At 38.5% G+C, this 21,545-nt stretch overlaps 2 protein-coding genes across 2 annotated transcripts; both read right to left on the bottom strand.

Moving 5' to 3' along the window:
* Positions 1-4,521: 4,521 nt before the first annotated feature.
* LOC121401339 (olfactory receptor 1468-like) lies at positions 4,522-5,489 on the bottom strand. Its single transcript, XM_041585729.1, has one exon. It carries the CDS (start codon positions 5,464-5,466, stop codon positions 4,522-4,524), a length of 945 nt encoding a protein of 314 aa, XP_041441663.1. The 5' UTR covers positions 5,467-5,489.
* An 8,945-nt stretch (positions 5,490-14,434) lies between these two features.
* LOC108710683 (olfactory receptor 13) lies at positions 14,435-15,364 on the bottom strand. The gene is given in 1 exon segment (XM_018251797.2): positions 14,435-15,364. A coding segment is annotated over 1 exon segment (930 nt).
* Between the last annotated feature and the right edge of the window lie 6,181 nt (positions 15,365-21,545).

Below are 21,545 nucleotides of genomic sequence, written 5' to 3'. Positions count from 1 at the left end.
CACAGATATTTGTGCGCTCAGACTTACTCACATGGAGTTAGCGATTGTTAGGCAATTCAAATCCGTGATCGCTCCCAAGTCGGGGTGTATTCTGTCCTCTCTACTGCGTGCCTGGCGGGGAAAATCTTACAATAGTGTAGAGCGGCTGGCGTTAGGTGCAAGATAGAAAATGTCTGCGCTTACCGGACGAAGAGTAATCAAGGCGCGTTCAGTCCTCTGGGGGTAGCGGTCCGATGCAGCAGTCCTCGTGGATGGATTCGCCGGTCCAGTTCGCCGTTCTTACCAAGTTCAGCTGGGAGATGAAGTTCAGCAGTAGGTGATGGATCAACAGCTTGTCACTTCCGGAGGGTAGCTCTCAGCCTGTTTTCCACGCTCCCAAGTGAGGGGTTTGTCTCCGCTTATTCTTTTTTAGGCATTAACACATTCAGGCACGTTAAGGGGAATGAATGGATACTTTTATTGGAATAAATAAATAAATAAAAACTTTTACAGAGCTTTAGTATCGCCCATAGCCCAACGCGTTTCGTATCCTGGAATACTTCTTCAGGAGCAAATTTTTTCTTTAATCCTGTTCAATATGTTCTTGGGGTTCCGGATCAGGGGAGGTCGGTAAAGAGTCCCGCAAATAAGGGAGTGCGTCTTCTATGTCATTGGGATGTCTGATTGTGTACGTCAGACCATTGTGCTGATATGTAAGTTTGTAGGGGAAGCCCCATCTATAAGGAATGTTTTTCTGGCGAAATACTTCTGTCAGTGGTCGGAGGTCTTTTCTCTTCTACAGGGTAGTAGAAGCTAGATCAGAATATAGTTTCGGTATTTTCTCTTTAAGTTCCACCTGGTTTGTTCGGGATGCTTTCAGGATGGATTCTTTGGTCTGAAAGTAATGAAAGTGCACTATGACATCTCTTGGCGGCATGTTAGGTTTAGGTTTAGCGCGTAGTGCTCTGTGTGCTCTGTCTAAAAGGAAGAACTTTTCCTCAAGTCCAGGCATCACAGCCTTCAAGTATTTAGGGACAAAAATATCCAAAGGAACTGTTTCAGGTATATCCCGGTATCAGGTATATATATAATTATTTCTTCTAGTGCGATTTTCCAGGTCCTCACGGGCATCTTGAAGATCTCTTACTTGGGTTTGGAGGTCTTGGAGTAGGACGTCCATGTTTGATGTTGTTTCCTGCACAGAATCTTGAGTCTGTTCGAGCTGGAGAACTCTTTGATCCAATGCTGTAAGGTCTGTTCTTACTTCTGTAAGTGAGTTACATATTTCAGTTTGAATTTCATCCTTGAAGCAGAATAAGAGAGATTTAAGTTCATTTATATCTTTTTTTGTACATGGGGAGTCCAGTTCCAGTTCTATGGTTAAGGCAGAGTTTTTTGCAGCTTTCGATGGAGCGCCTCAGAGGGATTATTTGCTGATTTCTGTCTGTTACCTGGCATGGTGGTGGATTGAAGAGAAGGAGCAGACAAGTAGTGCAGGTGGTGAAGGGCTGGTGTCCCCTTTCTAGCCGACTTGTTGTCAGGCTATTAGGCCTGGTGTAGTGAGGCCGAATTTCACCCGCTGTTAAGTTGTTATAGACTTTAGAATATTGGATGAAGTGGCACTCTGTTGTATATGGGCTTCTGGGATGTGGTTTTGTAATTTAGTCTTATGGCTATGCAGGCTAGTTTGCTTGCAGGGCTGTTATCCGTGTATGAATGTGATGCAGCCCTATGTACACAGTGGTTGTGGCCCATGAATGATATCTGAGAGGCTTTTCACGTTAGGCCTGTGCTGAATTGTATATGTGGAATATGACCCATCCACCGACTTCCGGAGGAGCCCGGTGCTTGGTTAGCGGATTGCTCCCTGAGGGTTATCTGTCTTGCCACACCTTGCAAGCCGCAGCTGCGTTGTTGTAAACCTTGTAATGAGGAGGCTTATGGGCCTAATAAAATAGGCTGTCATTTGGCTTGAGTTCATTTATGGATTGGGCCACCTATTCCTATGTTTTGTAGGTCAATTATCCTTTTGATCCGCTATCTATTTGAGGCAGTTACCCTTGGCCCGTGTCTCCTGGTTCATTCCGGGAGGAGATTTATAGTGCCTCCCTACCTCTCACTACTGTAAGCCTGGGTCACAAAGCTAATTTTTTTAATGTTTGGAGGCTGGCGGACTTCTAATGTGCACACCGGGGGAAGTCCCGCGGGACCTGTTGCCTGCTCAGACAGAGCCATAAAAGCGCCAGTGAGTCTATGGGGAGCTCAGTGTGCGGCCTTGAGATCTTAGTGAGGCGGGCTCCCAACCTTTCTTCCCGTGGGTGCTCTGTGTGGGGAGGGTCTCTTAGCCTACCAGACGTTGGTATCTCCGGTGTGGAGACAGCTCCTCCGCTTCATTGCCGTATGTGCTGCCTGCGTCGGGTACCTCTCCTACGTATAGGCTGCTTCTGTGGGTACTCGCGTCACCGAGTGCTGGCTCTGCGCGGTTATCCATCTTTATGGCAGAAGTGCAGTGCCGGTTACAGATACTCCCCGCTGAAAGGTACTACAAGATCCCAGGGGTCTCCGGGATACTCTGTAGAGAGAATTTAACAGTTATGGGGTGCTTATGTAGGCTATTGGCGGGTTATAGCGGAGTAGCTTTAGGATTAAGCAGCCATCTTTGTCAGCGTCCAGGCTCCGCCCCCCCTGATTCTACTCAAATTATTAAAGACACTCTGGTTAATTATCCATTTGCTCACCTCCTCCTCTCTCTCTCCTCTCTCATCAAACCCAGGTGTTTGTAATTTGCCAGTGAAGGGGCTGTATAAGCCTGTTACAAACACAGATTCTGATACAGGACAGGGAGCAGGCTAAGTAATAGGTAAGTTATGGAATGACTGATACTGGCAGACTGATCAGCCCTTAAACCTATTGATAAATTCTGTAGGTATTTCATCCGAATCCAATTGTTCCCAGTCTTCATCATCAGAAATATTCTCCCAAATCTACTCATCAGGCAAATCCTTCCAATACTCTTCCTCAGAGAAATATTCTGCCTCAGAATAATCACTGTAAGAAATTGTAGCAGGTACGAAGGTAATTGGTTTTTTAGGCCTGGTGTCAGTATGGCAAAACCTTGAAACTGGAGGGGTAAGTTGGAAAGTATTTGTTGGTTCAGCAACAGATACATTAGAAGGAAATCAATTGGTAACTGGCCATAAATGCCCTGTGAATATTGCCTTCAAGAATGACAGGAATAAACAGGGGTCCTGTAGAATATGTGCATCTTCATCTAAACAAGCCTCAGCTCACTCTGAGGACTTACCTCCCAAAAGGAACAGTATAATTAGCCTGCTTTTCATATTGTCAGGTGTTTCTTTGGAAACATAACCACAGGCATAGAAACTATAATTGCTTCTAATTGCATTAAGAAAGTGTCTGAGCAGGAAAATTCTAGAAGAGGAAAGAGATTGCAGAATAAATAATTAATGGCATTTTGGTGAACTGTAGTGTCCTTATTAGATTCACTGAAATCACTGCAATGCCAAAGCCAAGAACCCATGATATTAGAATTAATGTATCACAAACCCTGTGGGACATTATAGAAGAGTAACGCAGTGGGATACAGATGGCCACATATCTGTCATAGGACATTACTGCTAGAAGCAAACACTCAAAAGTTTCTCAACTGCAAAAGAAATACAACTGAGTGATTCACCCAACAATGGACACTGGGGCTCCTTCATTTATTATAGTTTGAAGTTGGTTGGGGACAATACTTGTGGATTCCAGTAGATCACATAGGGACAACTGCTGGAGAAAGAAGTACATGGGGGACTGGAGGTTCCGGCTGGAGGACACCAACACTATGATGAGGATGTTCTCCCAAACTGTCATAATATAAAACAGAAGGAACAGAGAGAACAGGGAAATCTTGAAGTTACAGAGATTCTGAAATCCCAATCTTTATTAATTTTAACACCATAGTTGCTCTGAATGAGACCTATTATTCTCAGTGGATGAGCCCTTGCAATGGAGTGGAGGCAGGGTACAAAGCAGTAATAATTCCAAAGAATGGGCACCAGTGGTTCTTGGAACATTAATTTATTAATTAGAACAGATCCACAAAGGAGAATATAGCAATGAGACAGAGCACAGTCATTGAGTAGTCAGTACATTCTCACAATAAAGATCATTAGCAGAGCAATCTCTCTAATAGAACTTGAGAGAGGGTATCATAGAGTCCACCCAAAGCTTCTCTTCTTCCTCTGAGGGTGCTTCTTGAATGGAACCCAGGTGGGAATCTATCTAAAATATCTAGAAACTGTCACTCGTCCCTGACTAGGCAACAATGCCCTTGGGAATCGAATCCCTTCTAATACCCCTTGGTGGAGCACCTAATTCTATAAAACATAGATGCCATTGGCCACCAGGTTATAAGAGAGCAGATTGAGAACAGAAGGATAGGGGTGAGACTCCAACATTTTGGGGCGGGGGGGGGCAGGGGTTGTAGAGAAAAACCATCAGAAAGGATACTGTTGGCTTCAATTATGCTATGTATAATCAGTGGGCAAAAAGTGGGAAATAAAGGTATATGTTCCCTTTAAGGGCATAATTCATGTCTTTATTTCTCAGGCTATAAATCATTGGGTTAATCAAAGGAATCACTATGGTCAATAAAAAAGAGAAAACTTTGCTTAGGGTCTGTGACTGGTTCCTGGGGGGAACCACATAAATAGCAATGAGAGTCCCATAAAATATGGAGACCACAGCCAAGTGGGAGCTGCAGGTGGAGAAGGCTTTTTGTCTCCCGGTATTGGACACTATCTTTAGGATTGCATGGGCAATACACATATATGATACAGTGATCAGTATAAAGGGGGAAATAACAGCAGGGATAGTAACTATCATTAATTCTAATTGTACCAAGAAAGTGTCTGAGCAGGAAAGTTCTAGAAGAGGTAATAAATCACAGAAGAAATGATTAATTGTATTATGGTCACAGAACTGTAGTGTCCCTATTAGATTTACTGTAATTATTGCAAGGCCAAAGGCAATAGCCCACAACATTAACATTAATGTAACACAAACCCTGTGGGACATTATAGAAGAGTAACGCAGTGGGATACAGATGGCCACATATCTGTCATAGGACATTACTGCTAGAAGGAAACACTCAAAAGATTCTGGGACACAAAACAAAAAATACTGAGTAATACAGCCAACAAATGAGAATTTGGCTTCTTCATTTATTACAGTTTGGAGGAGAGTGGGGACAATACTTGTGGATTCCAGTAGATCAGACACAGACAGTTGCTGGAGAAAGAAGTACATGGGGGACTGGAGGTTCCGGCTGGAGGACACCAACACTATGATGAGGACGTTCTCCCAAACTGTCATAATGTAAATCAGAAGGAACAGAGAGAACAGGGGAATCTTGAAGTTGTGGAGATTCTGAAATCCCAAGAGAACAATCTCACTGACCAACGTCTGGTTCTTCTCATTCATTGTCTGGAGAGGAAATAGAAATACATTGACCAGTATAATAATAACAATAGTCCGACTCTTGCCATTGTGATTGCTGTGATTGGTCTATAAACTGTGTAAGTTTCATTGGCGAAAAGTAAAACACATCATTACTTTTAAATCTCAATAAAACTAGAAGTAATAGTAATTAAATATATGACCTTCAGTGTCCCCAACCTTGTTCTGTTCCTTTATGATTGATCCATGTTCTTCTGCATTCAACAAGCATTTTAGGTCCATCCAGAGGAGTAGGAAAATATTATTAGGAAAATAAAGAGGTTTAAAAGCAAATGCATTCTACGCCATGGTTTTACTTGAAAATATTCAGTTCCAATGACTAAACCTCCTGCACCAACCACTTACTGATTTTTTTTATTTTATTTAAATAACAGTGTATAATAAACAGGAATAATAGTCACTGGAGATAAAAGGTGAGGGGGGAGGGGTTAAAATGAACTAACTAGTAGGAATAACATAAATCAGCTTAGTACAAAGAATACAGGTCAATACAAAGATATATAACATGTAAGAAATACATTATAGGAAGAGTTAATATTAAAGCTATAAAGTAAGGAAATTAGGAACCGTAAATAGGTGAATGGATCCTGTCTCTTTTAATATTGTTCAGAAATTGTAAATAAATGTTTTTTTCCATTTTGAGGGGAATTTTTGACTTTTTTTATGTTTTCTAATCTGTAGTTGCGTGCTTTGTTATTACATCTAGATCTTTCAATTCTAAAAGAGCCTCCACTAGAGAATGAAGGGGATCCCCTATCCAGTTCTTAAAAATTGTTCTGTGAGCCGCTGCTAGTGTCAGTTTTAAAAATGCATGAATCAGTGAAGGGCACCAATTATTGTATATATTTTTCTATAAGATTTAGTGATTATTTAACAAAATCCAAATTTTTCTGATTTTTAAATAAAAAAAAGTCCTAAACTAGAATCCACAGTTTGAACTTATTTATTATTTAAAAAGCAAAAATGAATCTGTTTAGGGAAAAACCAGAAAAAAAGTAGGAAAAATAGTATCATCTGCTTTTTCAGGATTTTTTCTTGATTTGTACGATTTTTTCAGGGTTTGTCCAGAAAGCCCAAAATGATCAGATTTTTCAGGCTAAACCTAGCGCAGACCACAATAACTTTCAATCAGGAGAGGGACCTCTCCCATTGACTTATACACAACCTCGGCAGGTCTGAGATGGCGGATTTTTGGATTCAGACTTTTTGCAGCCTCAGGGTATAATACATTTTAAAAAAGTCATATTTTTTTTCACTAATAATTTGGATATTATTGTAAAACAAACTTAATTTTTCAAGTTTTAAGCATTCAGACTTTAATAAATAACTCTCTTAATGTTAGAAATCTCGCCTAGAATACTAATTACCAGAGTGAACGAGATAAAAGTAGTGTTCAAATAATCTTCAATGTCCTTCCAACATATTTGGTTTAGGGGACAATCCCATAATAAATTAAACAAGTTGGGTGATGGAGCACCACATTTTGTACATTTATTAGAATATTTGTTGTTTTCAGAATAAGAATTGAAACCTTTATATACTAAGTGAATTCATCTGTATTTTTGTTCTCTCCAAGTTTTAGAGGTAACACAATTTTTCTCAACATATTCATATTTAGAGGAGTCTAATTCACTGGCACATTCTTCTTTTTTACACATGTCCCTTTAAAGGCAATTGTCTGATATGTGCTGGTGTGGGTCTTCCCTTCATGAACTATAACTGGATGCTGTGGTGTATAATCAGCCTGGGGAATGACTGCACCCTAGGAACTGTAAGTGGTGTGTTGAAAAACATTCGAAAAAGGGCAGTTTAACACCTCCATGCTTAACGCAAGCTAATGAAAGTGAATAAAAAACAAATTTTAAAGAACGGTATGACTTACAGAAAATGTATATTAAGAAGTTATATAGAGCAAAGCATTAACTACAACTCTACAACAGTGTAAATGTGATCCCTATAGTGCAACTGGGGAATTTCCAGTAAAACTAACAATAGCCATCAATCTATAGTCGCCTCTGAGACATATGTGCCATAGACTGAAATAACATAACCCCAAGAATTTTGAGTTGGGGTAACAAACCAGGATTAAAATGTTGGCCAATGGGTGCAAATAAGAAATCCACCAGCCATATCAAAATCTCATCATGATTAGTACTTCACTGGCACCTTAATTGTTTCTGTCAATGCCAAAATTGACAAATTATATTTTGTAGTTCTTTTAAAACGTTTGACAACAACAGAGTGAAGTAGCAGAAAAACAATAAAACCTATTTTTTTTCCAAACCGATAATCAATTGACAGAAATTTTGATGAAGGTGCCAATATGTAACCTGCTCTGCATTTCTCCTGCCATTTTGCTAACAATTTCTTTCCAATGAAATCACTTTACAGGAAAGATGTTCTTGGAATATTATACTCACCTGATTTGCACCTACCAGAACCACCCCAGATACTGTGGAACCATAGGAAGATGTCCATGAGCTTCTCCCAATGTGTAACCTGCTCTGCATTTCTCCTGCCATTTTGCTAACACAATCCCAACCATTTCTTTCCAATGAAATCACTTTACAAGAAAGATGTTCTTGGAATATTATACTCACCTGATTTGCACCTACCAGAACCACCCCAGATACTGACTGGACAGGGAAGAACAGATCTCCTTTTATTAACCAGTGTCAGTAATAACCGAAGCTGAGAAACCTACTGAGAAATCTCTAGGAGAGTCTTTGGTTTGGGGTAATTGCTAATCCTTGGAGAGATCTGATAATTAATCTTAATAATAAACAAATAATTTAGAAACTACACAATATATCTTAATAGTATTTACAGTAAGTCTGTAATCTCATGTTATATATTTCTTCTCATATCAATGTAGATTTACATGAATATTTCCAGTAAGGTTGAGCTCTTTATTTTATTTTCAATAGTATTTATTGGCATTTATCAGAATAAACCATCAGATTAACATAAAACAATGTTGAAAAACAAAATCTTAATAAACATGTCACATATGTCAGTGGTATAAATTGAATTCAGGTAGAATTACTCAATGACAAAACAGTATGAATACAGTAGTACAGTCAATAAAAAATCTAAAAAAGTCAAAGTATGGTAACCACTTTATCATATCTTCTCTTCTTAATTTTTCTTACTAAATCTAAAAAAAATGCTGTTCCCTCCAAGTTTCGGAGTCAAATAAACTATTAGAAGCCCTCAGAGATGACATCAGCTGATCAGGAGAAATGGAAGTGTCAAGAAATAAATTATATTTAACACTGGTTTTGTCTAGCAAGTGTTTAGGGTCAAGAAGCCACAAATAATTCATTAGAATAATTACATATTAATATCTGGGCTATTTATATAAGACTTAATTGCACTTATAAGGGTGGTGGCAGACAGGGAGATTAGTCGCCCAGTGATAAATCTCCTCTACATCAGGCAACTAATCTCCCACACTGCCTTCCTGCCGGCAAGAATACAAATCTCTGTGGGATCACTTCTGATTTCCAAAATTGCCCAAAATTGCCTCATGAGTGACTAATCTCCCCATCTGCCACCACCCTAATAGGATAATATTCTAGGATTAACCACAAAATGCGTCAAGGATTTGATACCCTTTGTCTTCCATGATGATTTAAAAGGCCAATCAAATGAAGCACTAAAATTAGAATTATATTAAATCATCTAATGGTAGAAAAGGAGTAAACTGATAATTGGTATTGAATAAGAGCTTCCAAACTCTAATCATATCTCTATACAATGGATTTTGTTTAAACTCTGAATTTTGGCTTTTCCATGTTTTATGAAGACATTCTATCACATTTGCCTTGTTGTCTGAAACCAGTTCAACTGCTGTATTTATACATTTGTCCTTACCAGACAGTCAGTCTACAAGATATCTTGACAGGGCCTCAAGATTAAATATTCTTAGTTCAGGTATATTAAGGCCTCCAAAACATTTATGTTGTTTTAGCTTAATTAGAGAAATCTTTGTTTTTTTCCTTTCCAAAGAAACTGGTTTAAAGTCAAATCTAATTCTTTCACATCTTTGTATATTAGCAGTAACGGCAGCTGTAGGAGATGGTAAATTATAGTTAGATCCATAAATATTTGGACAGAGACAACTTTTTTCTAATTTTGGTTCTGTACATGACCACAATGAATTTTAAATGAAACAACTCAGATGCAGTTGAACTGCAGACTTTCAGCTTTTATTCAGTGTGTTGAACAAAAAGATTGTATAAAAATGTGAGGAACTAAAGCCTTTTTTTTAACAACCTCATTTCAGGGGCTCAAAAGTAATTGAGTCAAAGTCTATTTCATGGGCAGGTGGGGCAATTCCTTGGTTATGTCATTATCAATGAAGCAGATAAAAGCCCTGGAGTTGATTTGAGGGGGGGGGGTGTGGAACAGACAACATGAGGACAAAGGAGCTCTCCATGCAGGTGAAACAAGTCGTCCTTAAGCTGCAAAAACAGAAAAAAAAACCATCTGAGAAATTGCTCCAATATTAGGAGAGGCAAAATCTACAGTTTGGTACATGGTGAGAAAGAAATCACTGGTGAACTCAGCAACACAAAAAGACCTGGACGTCCACGGAAGACAACAGTGGTGGATGATCTCAGAATCATTTCCATGGCGAAGAGAAAGCCCTTCACAAGAGCCAAACAAGTGAAGAACAGTCTCCAGGAGGTAGAGTCTCCATATCCAAGTCTACCATAAAGAGAAGACTGTATGAAAGTAAATACAGAGGGGGCACTGCAAGGTACAAGCCACTCATAAGCATCAACAATACAAAGGCTACATTGGACTTTGCTAAAATACATCTAACAAAGCCGCACAGTTGTGGAAAAACATTGTTTGGACAGATGAAACCAAGATGAAGCTCTAGCAGAATGATGACAAGAGTAAAAAAGTGTGGAGAAGACTTGGGAAGAGCTGATGATCCAAAGCATAGCACAGTTGTGTATAAAACATTTGGGGGGCAGTGTGATGGCTTGGGGTGCATGGCTGCCAGTGGGACACTAGTGTTTATCCATCATGTGACACAGAAGCACAAGAATGAATTGTGAGCTCTTCAGAGACACTGTCTGCTCCAGCTAAATGCACTCACATTGATTGGGAGGCGTCTCATAATGAGCCAAAACATAGAGCCAAAGAAGCCCAGGAGTTTATTAAAGCAAAGAAGTGGAATATTCAGCTGATGTGAAGGCAATTGAGCTGCATTTCACTTGTTGAAGACTAAACGTGGGACAGAAAGGCCACAAACAAAGAGCAAGTGAAAGAAGCGGCTGCAGTAAAGACCTGGCAGAGCATTAAACAGGAGCAAACCCACAATCTGCTGATGTCCATGAGTTCAACACTTCAGCCTGTCATTGCAGCAAAGGATTTTCAACCAACTATTAGACATGAACATTTCATTTGCACTTTTTTAATTTGTCCAATTGCTGAAATGAAGTGATTGTGTTAGAAAAAAGGCTTTAGTTTGTCACATTTTTATGGAATCTTTTTGTTCAACCCACTGAATTAAAGCTGAAAGTCTGCAGTTAAACTGCATCTGAGTTGTTTCATTTAAACTTCATTGTGGTAAAATGTACAGAACCAAAATTAGAAATAAGTTGTCTCTGTCCAAATATTTATGGACCTAACTGTAGCTTGGGAAAGGTAATCATCTTATAGAAAGTCACTCACTCAATAAGATTTAACAGAAGATTTATCCATTTGAAGCAACTGGACTTGACATTTTTATTAGTGGGGGTTAGTAATTGGTTCATGTGACCTAACATATATGGTTTGTTTGGGTTGTGGGCACTGTCACTCATGGGATCCCAGAGGGTGGGCCTTAGTTCTTAAAATGCCAATTTTCTTTTTAGGATAACAAACAACTGCTTTCTAAACTAAGGTCTGTTGGGCTTAATGAAGTCGTTTGCACATGGATAGGAAACTGGCTACAGGATCGGGTACAGAGGGTGGTTGTTCATGGGACATTCTCTACTTGGAGTAAGGTTCTTAGTGGGGTCCCTCAGGGCTCAGTATTGGGGCCACTTTTATTTAACTTGTTCATTAATGACTTAGGGGAGGGGATTGTAAGTAATGTATCAGTGTTTGCAGATGAGACAAAACTATCAGCCCAATTAATTCCATCCAGGATGTGGCACTTGCAACAGGATCTTGACTAACTGGCAATCTGGGCAGCTAAGTGGCAAATGAGATTCAATGTTGATAAATGTAAAGTCCTGCACCTGGGATGTAACAATATCCACTTATACCCTTAATGGGACTGCACTAGGCAAATCCATAATGGAGACGGAGCTGTTTTGTGCAATATATTTTTATAGAGAGGTACACTGTTCAGGGATATAGTTTTCCTTTAAAAGTTCACCCTGCCAGTATTATACTGTTATGGAAAAAAATACCCTGGATGACTGTGAATTTGGTGTGAAAAGTATTAAATATAAAAAAAATCAATGGGAGTAATTCCCAAAAATGTCTATAAAACTCATTTGGCCTGAAATGAAAAATGTATAGATCACATTGATGTGACAATGATCACATCAATGAGTGGCAATATTTTCCTTTATAGCATAATATGCCGCCATTTTTTATGTTAAATTCAGAATAACTCAATTTTGCCAATATAATGCCAAAAACGTTAACACTAATCATTGTCACAAGTATCTCTGGTAGATTTGTAGAGTTTGGTTCTTATTACATAGTTAAATGTGGTAGGAAAGCTTTTTGAAGGGTTAATAAAGGATAAGATTTTATAGCAATTCATAATACTATGAGTTTGTGCCAGCATGGTTTTATGCGTAATAGATCTTGCCGACTAACTTAATTTCTTTTTATGAGAAGGTAAGTAGAGACCTTGATTCTGGGATGGCAGTGGATGTGATTTACTTAGACTTTGCTAAAGCATTTGATACAGTGCCACACAAAAGGTTACTGGTTAAATGAAGGAATGTTGGCCTGGAACATAGTATTTGTACCTGGATAGAGAACTGGCTAAAAGATAGACTACAAAGAGTGGTGGTAAATGGAACATTTTCTAATTGGACCAGTGTTGTTAGTGGAGTACCGCAGGGCTCTGTACTAGGTCCCTTGCTTTTCAACTTGTTTATTAATGACCTGGAGGTGGCCATTGAAAGTACTGTTTCTATTTTTGCAGATGAGACTAAATTGTGCAGAACTATAGGTTCCATGCAGGATGCTGCCACTTTGCACAGTGATTTGTCTAAACTGGAAAACTGGGCAGCAAACTGGAAAATGAGGTTCAATGTTGATAAATGCAGGTTATGCACTTTGGCAAAAATAATATAAATGCAAGTTCTACACTAAATGGCAGTGTGTTGGGAGTTTCCTTAAATGAGAAGGATCTTGGGGTCTTTGTAGATAACACGTTGTCTAATTTTGGGCAGTGTCATTCTGTGGCTACTAAAGCAAATAAAGTTCTTGTATAAAAAAAGGGCATTAACTCAAGGGATGAAACATAATTGTGTCTCTTTATAGGTCCCTGGTGAGGCCTCATCTGGAGTATGGGGGCAGTTTTGGACTCCAGTCCTTAAGAGGGATATAAATGAGCTGGAGAGAGTGCAGAGACTAAGTGCAACTAAACTGGTTAGAGGGAGGGAAGAGTTAAATTATGAGGGGAGACTGACAAGGTTGGGGCTGTTTTCTCTGGGGGAAAAAAGGCGCTTGTGAGGGGACATGATTAGACTTTACAAGTACATTAGAGGACGTTATAGACACATAGCAGGGGACCTTTTTACCCATAAAGAGAATCACGTACCAGAGGCCTCCCCTTCAGACTAGAGGAAAAGAAGTTTCATTTAAAGGAACAGAGTAGGGGGTTCATCACAGTGAGGACAGTGAGGTTGGGGAATGCACTGCCGGTTGATGATTCAGTTAATGACTATAAGAGGGACTTGGATGATTTCTTGGACAGACATAATACAAAGGCTATTGTGATACTAAACTCTATAGTTAGTATAGATATGGGGATATATCATTTATGTGACAGTAGGGAGGGGTGTGTGTATGGGGCTGGGTTTTCATTTGGAGGGGTTGAACTTGATGGACTTTGTCTTTTTTCAACCCAATTTATTGATGTAACTATGTAACTATGTGATTGACTGAGTTGTACTCACCTGTAGCACAAAAAACTTTCTCATATAACGACAAGACTTTTATTAAAAAGAAATATATTACTTGTGGGCACTGGATGAGCAGAGATAATCATTAATGGTAAATAAAATGTAATTTTTATAGGGTTAATATTCCTCAATGTTTTGCCAAAAAAACCTCTAACACTAATTTGACACAAGTAGATCTGACAGATTTGTTTGGAATGACAAAACATACAAAATGACTGTATTCATGAAATGATAAAAACCCATGTAAATCAACCTTTCATGGTAAATCAAAGGTCATTTGTATGGAGTTAATGGTCCTTTAAGGGCTGTGCTGTCTGCTTCTTACATTTCAGATCTGGTTTTTCCGTGTGTCACCACATCTGTCCTTTAAACACCAAAACGTATTGAATTGACAAACTGAGTGGACACTTAGCTATACATTTAACTACATGACTGTGCTCAGAAACCACTCCAGCCTCCAGTATGTACTGAACTCACTGATAATTATGTAGGACATGGATCCCATATGTTTTCATTTCTAAAGGGCACAAGTGTACACTCTCAATGGTGCATTTTTAATGTCCTCTTATTTAAAAGGAATGTTGGGGACACAGTAAGACAAACATTGAGTGTCAGTGCCAGACTGGCCCAAGTTGGTCACTCCAGGTCCGTTCAGCAGGTGAGTGTATGGTAGTGGCATCAGTGACATTGGCAGCAGAGGGGGCAGTGGTTGGGGGTGGGCCCCCCTTAGGTTTCAAGTCTGCCTGTGTGGAAGGTGTTTATCCCTCTTAATCCAAACATTATATTCCATTTACTTATAGGTTCTTAAGGGCATCATTCATGTCTTTGTTTCTCAGGCTGTAAATAAGTGGGTTAAGCACAGGAATCAATATGGTGTATAAAAGAGACAGAACTTTGCTTATGGTCTGTGATTGGTTTCTGGAGGGAGACACATAAATAGCAATGAAAGTCCCATAAAATATGGAGACCACAGCCAAGTGGGAGCTGCAGGTGGAGAAGGCTTTTTGTCTCCCGGTATTGGACACTATCTTTAGGATTGCATGGGCAATACACATATATGATACAATGATCAGTATAAAGGGGGAAATAACTACTGGGATAGACAGTGTGGTTACTTCTAATTGCACAAAGAAAGCGTCTGAGCAGGAAAGTTCTAGAATAGGTAATAAATCACAGAAGAAATGATTAATGGTATTTTGGTCACAAAACTGTAGTGTCCCTATTAGATTTACTGTAATTATTGTAATTCCAAACCCAAGAGCCCATGACATTAAAGTGAATGTAACACAAACCCTGTGGGACATTATAGAAGTGTAACTCAGTGGGATACAGATGGCCACATATCTGTCATAGGACATTACTGCTAGAAGCAAACACTCAAAAACCTCCAGGACACAAAACAAAAAATATTGAGTAATACAACCAACAAGGGACAATGTGGCTTTTCCATTTATTACAGTTTGGAGAAGAGTGGGGACAGTATCTGTGGATTCCAGTAGATCAGACAGGGACAACTGCTGGAGAAAGAAGTACATGGGGGACTGGAGGTTCCGGCTGGAGGACACCAACACTATGATGAGGACGTTCTCCCAAACTGTCATAATGTAAATCAGAAGGAACAGAGAGAACAGGGGAATCTTGAAGTTGTGGAGATTCTGAAATCCCAAGAGAACAATCTCATTGACCAACGTCTGGTTCTTCTCATTCATTGTCTGGAGAGGAAATAGAAATACATTGACCAGTACAATAATAACAATAGTCCCACTCTTGCCAATGTGATTGTTGTGATTGGTCTATAAACTGCTTAAGTTTCACTGGAGAAAACTAAAACTCAGATCTTTACTCCTAAATCTCCAGGCTCTCTGGATCTAATTAATGTATTGAATACATTTCTTATTAGCAAATACTTCCATAACAGTATTATTAAAGAGGATCTAGCATGAGCTTGTGATGTCAACATTTTAATGTAATAAAAATACAGTGAAACCTGAATTATAAGTACCTTGATGTTTAAGTTTTTCTCACATTTTACATTGTTTTTTTATGTGATTTCACCAATTTATAATACTTTTTAGTGGGTGTTTTTCCCTAATTTTATAAAAAGTTTTCCCAGATTTTACATAATAAATGTCCTAATGTTCCAAAAAATGTTTTTTTGTCCTGTGTGAATGTTATTATTAGTAAAATAAAGATCACTGGATATAAAAGATGAGGGGGAGAATTAAAAATGAACTATTGCAGCTAGAAGGAATAACCTTGCTTAGTACAAAGAATACAGGTCAATACAAAGATATATAACACATAAGAAATACATTATAGAGTAAATATCAAAGTAAGGAAATTAGGAGTCCATGGAACTGTCAATGAGAGAATGGATCGTGTCTTTTTCAGTATTGTTCAGAAATTGTAAATAAATTAATTTTCTATTTTGAGGTGAATTTTTGACTTCTTTTTTTATGTTTGCCAATGTGTAGTTGAGTGCTTTGTTATTACATGTAGATCTTTCAATTCTAAAAGAGCCTCCACTAGAGAAGGAAGGGAATCCTCTATCGAATTCTGGAAAATTGTTCTGTGAGCCGCTGCTAGTGTCAGTTTCACCAATGCATGAAACAGTGAGGGGCACCAATTTTTGCATTTACAGTATATGTAGAAGATTTAGGGGGTTATTTATCAAAATATGAATTTTTCAGATTTGTTAAGTAAAAAAGTCCAACCAAACTAGAATTCATGGGTTGTTATTTAAAAAGCACAATTAATCAATTTGGGGAAAAACACGAAAAAAACCATAAGAAAAATCATACCATATTATTTCTTCAGGCTTTTTTCCCGAATTGTTAGTTTTTTTTCGGGTTTTTATCCAAAAAGCCTAAATGATCTGATTTTTGGGCTACACCCAGCGCAGACCATGATAACTTCCACTTGGGATAGGGACCTCTCCTATTGACTTCTATACAACCTCGGCGGGTCTGGACTTTTGCAGCCTCAGGGAAATCTCAAATTTTTTTTCCACTAACAATTCAGATTTCATAGTAAAAAACCTTTAAGTTTTTGAGTTTTTAGTATTCAGATTTTAATAAAGAATCCCTTTAACTTAGAAACCTCATCTAATAGACTGATCACCAGAGTGAGCGAGATCCTTAAAAGTAGTGTTGTATTCAAATAATCTTCAATGTCCTTCCAAATTACAATCCCATAATAGATGAAGTGAGTTGGGCGAGGGAGCACCACTCATATATTAGAATATTTGTTGCTTTTAGAACATGAATTTTTGTGAATTATACTCTCATTTGGTTCTCTCCAAGTTTTAGAGGTAACACAATTTTTCTCAACATATTCATATTTAGAGGAGTCTAATTCACTGGCACATTCTTCTTTTTTACACATGACCCTTTAAAGGCAATTGTCTGATATGTGCTGGTGTGGGTCTTCCCTTCATGAACTATAACTGGATGCTCTGGTGTTTAATCAGCCTGGGGAATGACTGCACCCTAGGAACTGTAATGGTTTGTCATAAAACATTCGAAAAGGGCATTAGGGTTATTGTCACACCTCTATACCTATCACATGCTGATGAAAGTGAGGAATTTGTATCCAATTTTAAATTAAAATTTTTAAATATGTCACATTTTAAAGAATGGAATGCCTTATAGGTAATTTACATTAAAAAGTTATATGATTTATATATAAAGCTTTAACTAAAACAACACTGCAAATGTGATCCCTATAGATCGACTGGGGAATTTCCAGTAAAAATAACAATAGCGTCAATCTATAGCCGCCTCTGACATGTATGTGTCCATAGACTTAAGTAGCATTTGAGTTAGGGTAACAAACTAGGATTGGTGCAAATAAGAAAACCACCAGCCATATCAAAATCTGATCCAAATACATCTCATCCCATTTGGATTAACAGTCAGTTGAGTCAGTAACTGCACAGTAGTAATGATTAGTACTTCACTGGCACCTTAATGGCTTCTGTCAATGCTAAAACTGACCTGCTCTGCATTTCTCCTGCCATTTTGCTAACACAATCCCAACCATTTCTTTCCAATGAAATCACTTTACAGGAAAGATGTTCTTGGAATATTATACTCACCTGATTTGTACCTACCAGAACCACCCCAGATATTGTGGAACCATAGGAAGATGTCCATGAGCTTCTCCCAATGTGTAACCTGCTCTGTATTTCTCCTGCCATTTTGCTAACACAATCCCAACCATTTCTTTCCAATGAAATCACTTTACAGGAAAGATGTTCTTGGAATATTATACTCACCTGATTTGTACCTACCAGAACCACCCCAGATACTGTGGAACCATAGGAAGATGTCCATGAGTTTCTCCCAATGTGTAACCTGCTCTGTATTTCTCCTGCCATTTTGCTAACACAATCCCAACCATTTCTTTCCAATGAAATCACTTTACAGGAAAGATGTTCTTGGAATATTATACTCACCTGATTTGTACCTACCAGAACCACCCCAGATACTGTGGAACCATAGGAAGATGTCCATGAGTTTCTCCCAATGTGTAACCTGCTCTGCATTTCTCCTGCCATTTTGCTAACACAATCCCAACCATTTCTTTCCAATGAAATCACTTTACAGGAAAGATGTTCTTGGAATATTATACTCACCTGATTTGTACCTACCAGAGCCACCCCAGATACTGTGGAACCATAGGAAGATGTCCATGAGCTTCTCCCAATGTGTAACCTGCTCTGTATTTCTCCTGCCATTTTGCTAACACAATCCCAACCATTTCTTTCCAATGAAATCACTTTACAGGAAAGATGTTCTTGGAATATTATATTCACCTGATTTGCACCTACCAGAACCACCCCAGATACTGTGGAACCATAGGAAGATGTCCATGAGTTTCTCCCAATGTGTAAACTGCTCTGCATTTCTCCTGCCATTTTGCTAACACAATCCCAACCATTTCTTTCCAATGAAATCACTTTACAGGAAAGATGTTCTTGGAATATTATACTCACCTGATTCAGAAATGTTTTCAGTAGATCTTTCCTCCAACAGATGTCCTTTTGTCTCCTTCACCACAACACAATTTGTCAGAAAAAAATAGTTATTATGTTTCCGAATAAAATGTATGTTATGCAGAATAAGTATGTAATAACCAAGTTCCAGAGTAAAACCGCAGATACTGACTGGACAGGGAAGAACAGATCTCCTTTTATTAACCAGTGTCAGTAACATCCACTGCTGAGAAACCTACTGAGAAATCTCCAGGAAACTTGAGGTGTGGGATAATTACCAATCCTTGAGAGAATTTGAAAAATAATCTTGTTTTTAAGATAATAATATTAAAATAACACTCCCTTATATTTGTTTTCACATTTCATTGTCAGCAATTCTTGGTTGCTGGGTAAATGAAATCCTAAGAACCAGACAACACTTAAATCCTTCACAAATATTCAGAGTTCTGGGGGCAGGGGTCATAGTACTCATTTCTTAAAGGACATTAATCTCCAAAAAGACCTCCTACTCCAGTTGTTCATAGGTTGATAGTAAGGCTGCAGCATCCACTTAATCACTTAGGACTGGAACTCACAGGTGTAAATGTATAAAGCAGAGACAATAGTACCATGATCAGGGCCGCCATCAGAAATCACGGGCCCCACACAACAACATTTTCTGGGCCCCCCACACCACACCTCCCTTAACCACGCCTCCCCTAACCACCCCCCCAATCAGGTCACATGGACACATGCACATAAACAGTAAATAAAAGCATTTTGGCAAAAGGGTTATTAAGCCTGGCACCACATCAAGGTAGACTCTTTAAGCAGGTATCTTCTCTAACCTTGTACTTTATTTTACAATTATTCTACATTTAAATTGTACAAATAAGAGCCATTTGGTTTAACCCCTTGTTCAAAAAATAACCAGTTCTAATAAGGACAATGGAAGATTGAAATATGCCCCATCTAACTAGCATGTCTAATGTATACACACATTTATTGTATAATGCATTTCATGTATACGTTGAAAAAACTGAAACCTAAGCACTGGTCAATTATAAAGTGCAGTGGCAGTTTGTGATTGTTTGTAAACATATAGGCCATCAATAAGAACTTTGATTAGTATAAATAAACTAGTATAATGAACAAAATAACTACTTACATTTGTATGAATAAATAAATAACATAAGATATAAAACTATTTTTACAATAAAAATAAGAACTTTTATTAGTATGAACTTTTTAGAAGTATAAAAGGAAACCTAGTGGTACGTGATTGACGATTTAACCAGGATACTCAAAAAGATACACTTTTGAAAGTGTCAAGTGCCTTGTAAAACCATGTTCTCCTGAAGCTTATTGCAAATAGAGTTATACACAGGGCTCAAAGTCTCCTCACTTTACTTCTTGCAAAATCTTTGATAAGTTCTTTGAAATCCAGGTGACTTGCAAGTTGTGTTCAATGGAAAGCATTGGCAGGCTATTCAGTCTATGTTCACTCATTGTTGACTGTAGATAGATTTTAATCATTGACAGTTTGCTGAACGCTCTCTCCCCTTCAGTCACTGACAGAGAAAGTCAAGTCAAGTCAAGTGGATTTTATTGTCATTTCAGCCTTATACAGTAAATACAGTACATGGTAGAAACAAAATGGCGAAAGTGTGATGAAGATGCAAAGGGCAACACATACCAGTCCAAATATGCCTTCAAGCTGCAACGTCATAAATACAATTCAATAATTCAAGTGGACTCAGAGTCCCTTCAAATGTTTCATTGTAGACCTTACGAAGATGTTGTAACTCATCCAGTAAGGAGTCTGTAAGATCTTAAGGGTATTTGTCAATCAGCAACTTGGTGGATGTTTCTAGATCTTCATCTGTTAGCTTCCTCAACTTCAGTATTGGAACAAATAAATTGCATATTTCCTCCATTCATTTAAATCTCTGATCTAGGTCAGAAATGATAGTGTTCAGTGTCATGAGAAAAACATTGACTTTAAAAACAGTTTCAGGATCTTGCAGTTGACCAAGGGTTTGGGACTTCTTTTGGCGAAGCTGTTGTGTGTTCATTAGGTCAGCCGGAATCTCCATGCCTTCAGCAACCAATAAATCTACGTCATAGGACAAATAAATGTATTGTATGTAGTATAACAATAATGCGAATAAATCTAGCACACAACTAACAAAACACCTTAAGTGCAGAACTATACAAAAAGGAAACACTACCAAAACAACTAAAGAGAACAGCTATGATACAATGACCACAACAACACCAAGAGAAAATAAACTTTCATTAATAAAACCAAGTGACAACAGATGTAAAACAACAAGAGCAAGTGCAATACTTACCTGTCATCTTCACCTCCGTTCAGCAGAAGGGTTTTGCAGCTGTGATACATAGTGATGGGCGAATTTATTCACCAGGCGTGAATTCACGGCGAATTTGCGTGATTCGCCGCCAACAAAAATTCGCCGTCGTCAAAAAAATTCGAAAAAGAACGGACGCCAGCGCCGTTTTGTGAATTTTTGGGCAAAACGGCACAAATTCGCCCATCACTAGTGATACAGCTTAGCTGTTAAGAAAGGAAGGAAAAAAAGAATTCACATTAGGTCTCAGAACTAGTTAAAATCAAAGGTAATCACAGACATGCACAATTGGTGGTCAGATTCCTAACAGGATGAAAAAAATAGTGTTTTAAAAACACAATTTGTGACTGGAAGACTTCTGACAGGATTAAAAAAGAAAAAACAATAACTGAAGAGGAGACCATGATCACCCCATGCAGGGCCCCTGATCCCCCCCATGAAGGGCCCCTAATCAGGGGCCCTGCATAGATGGTTCACGGGCCCTTCCTTGGGGGGGATCAGGGGCCCTGCATGGGGGGGGATCAGGGGCCCTTCATTGATGGG

Source organism: Xenopus laevis, chromosome 3L, assembly GCF_017654675.1.
Source record: "Xenopus laevis strain J_2021 chromosome 3L, Xenopus_laevis_v10.1, whole genome shotgun sequence".
NCBI lineage: Eukaryota > Metazoa > Chordata > Amphibia > Anura > Pipidae > Xenopus > Xenopus laevis.
The sequence above is the reverse complement of the archived record's forward strand: the minus strand, read 5'-3'. Positions and strand labels throughout refer to the sequence as shown.

Bases quoted from the DNA above. Each gene is read 5' to 3' on its own strand.
- LOC121401339 (XM_041585729.1), bottom strand. From the start codon at position 5,466: ATGAATGAGAAGAACCAGACGTTGGTCAGTGAGATTGTTCTCTTGGGA.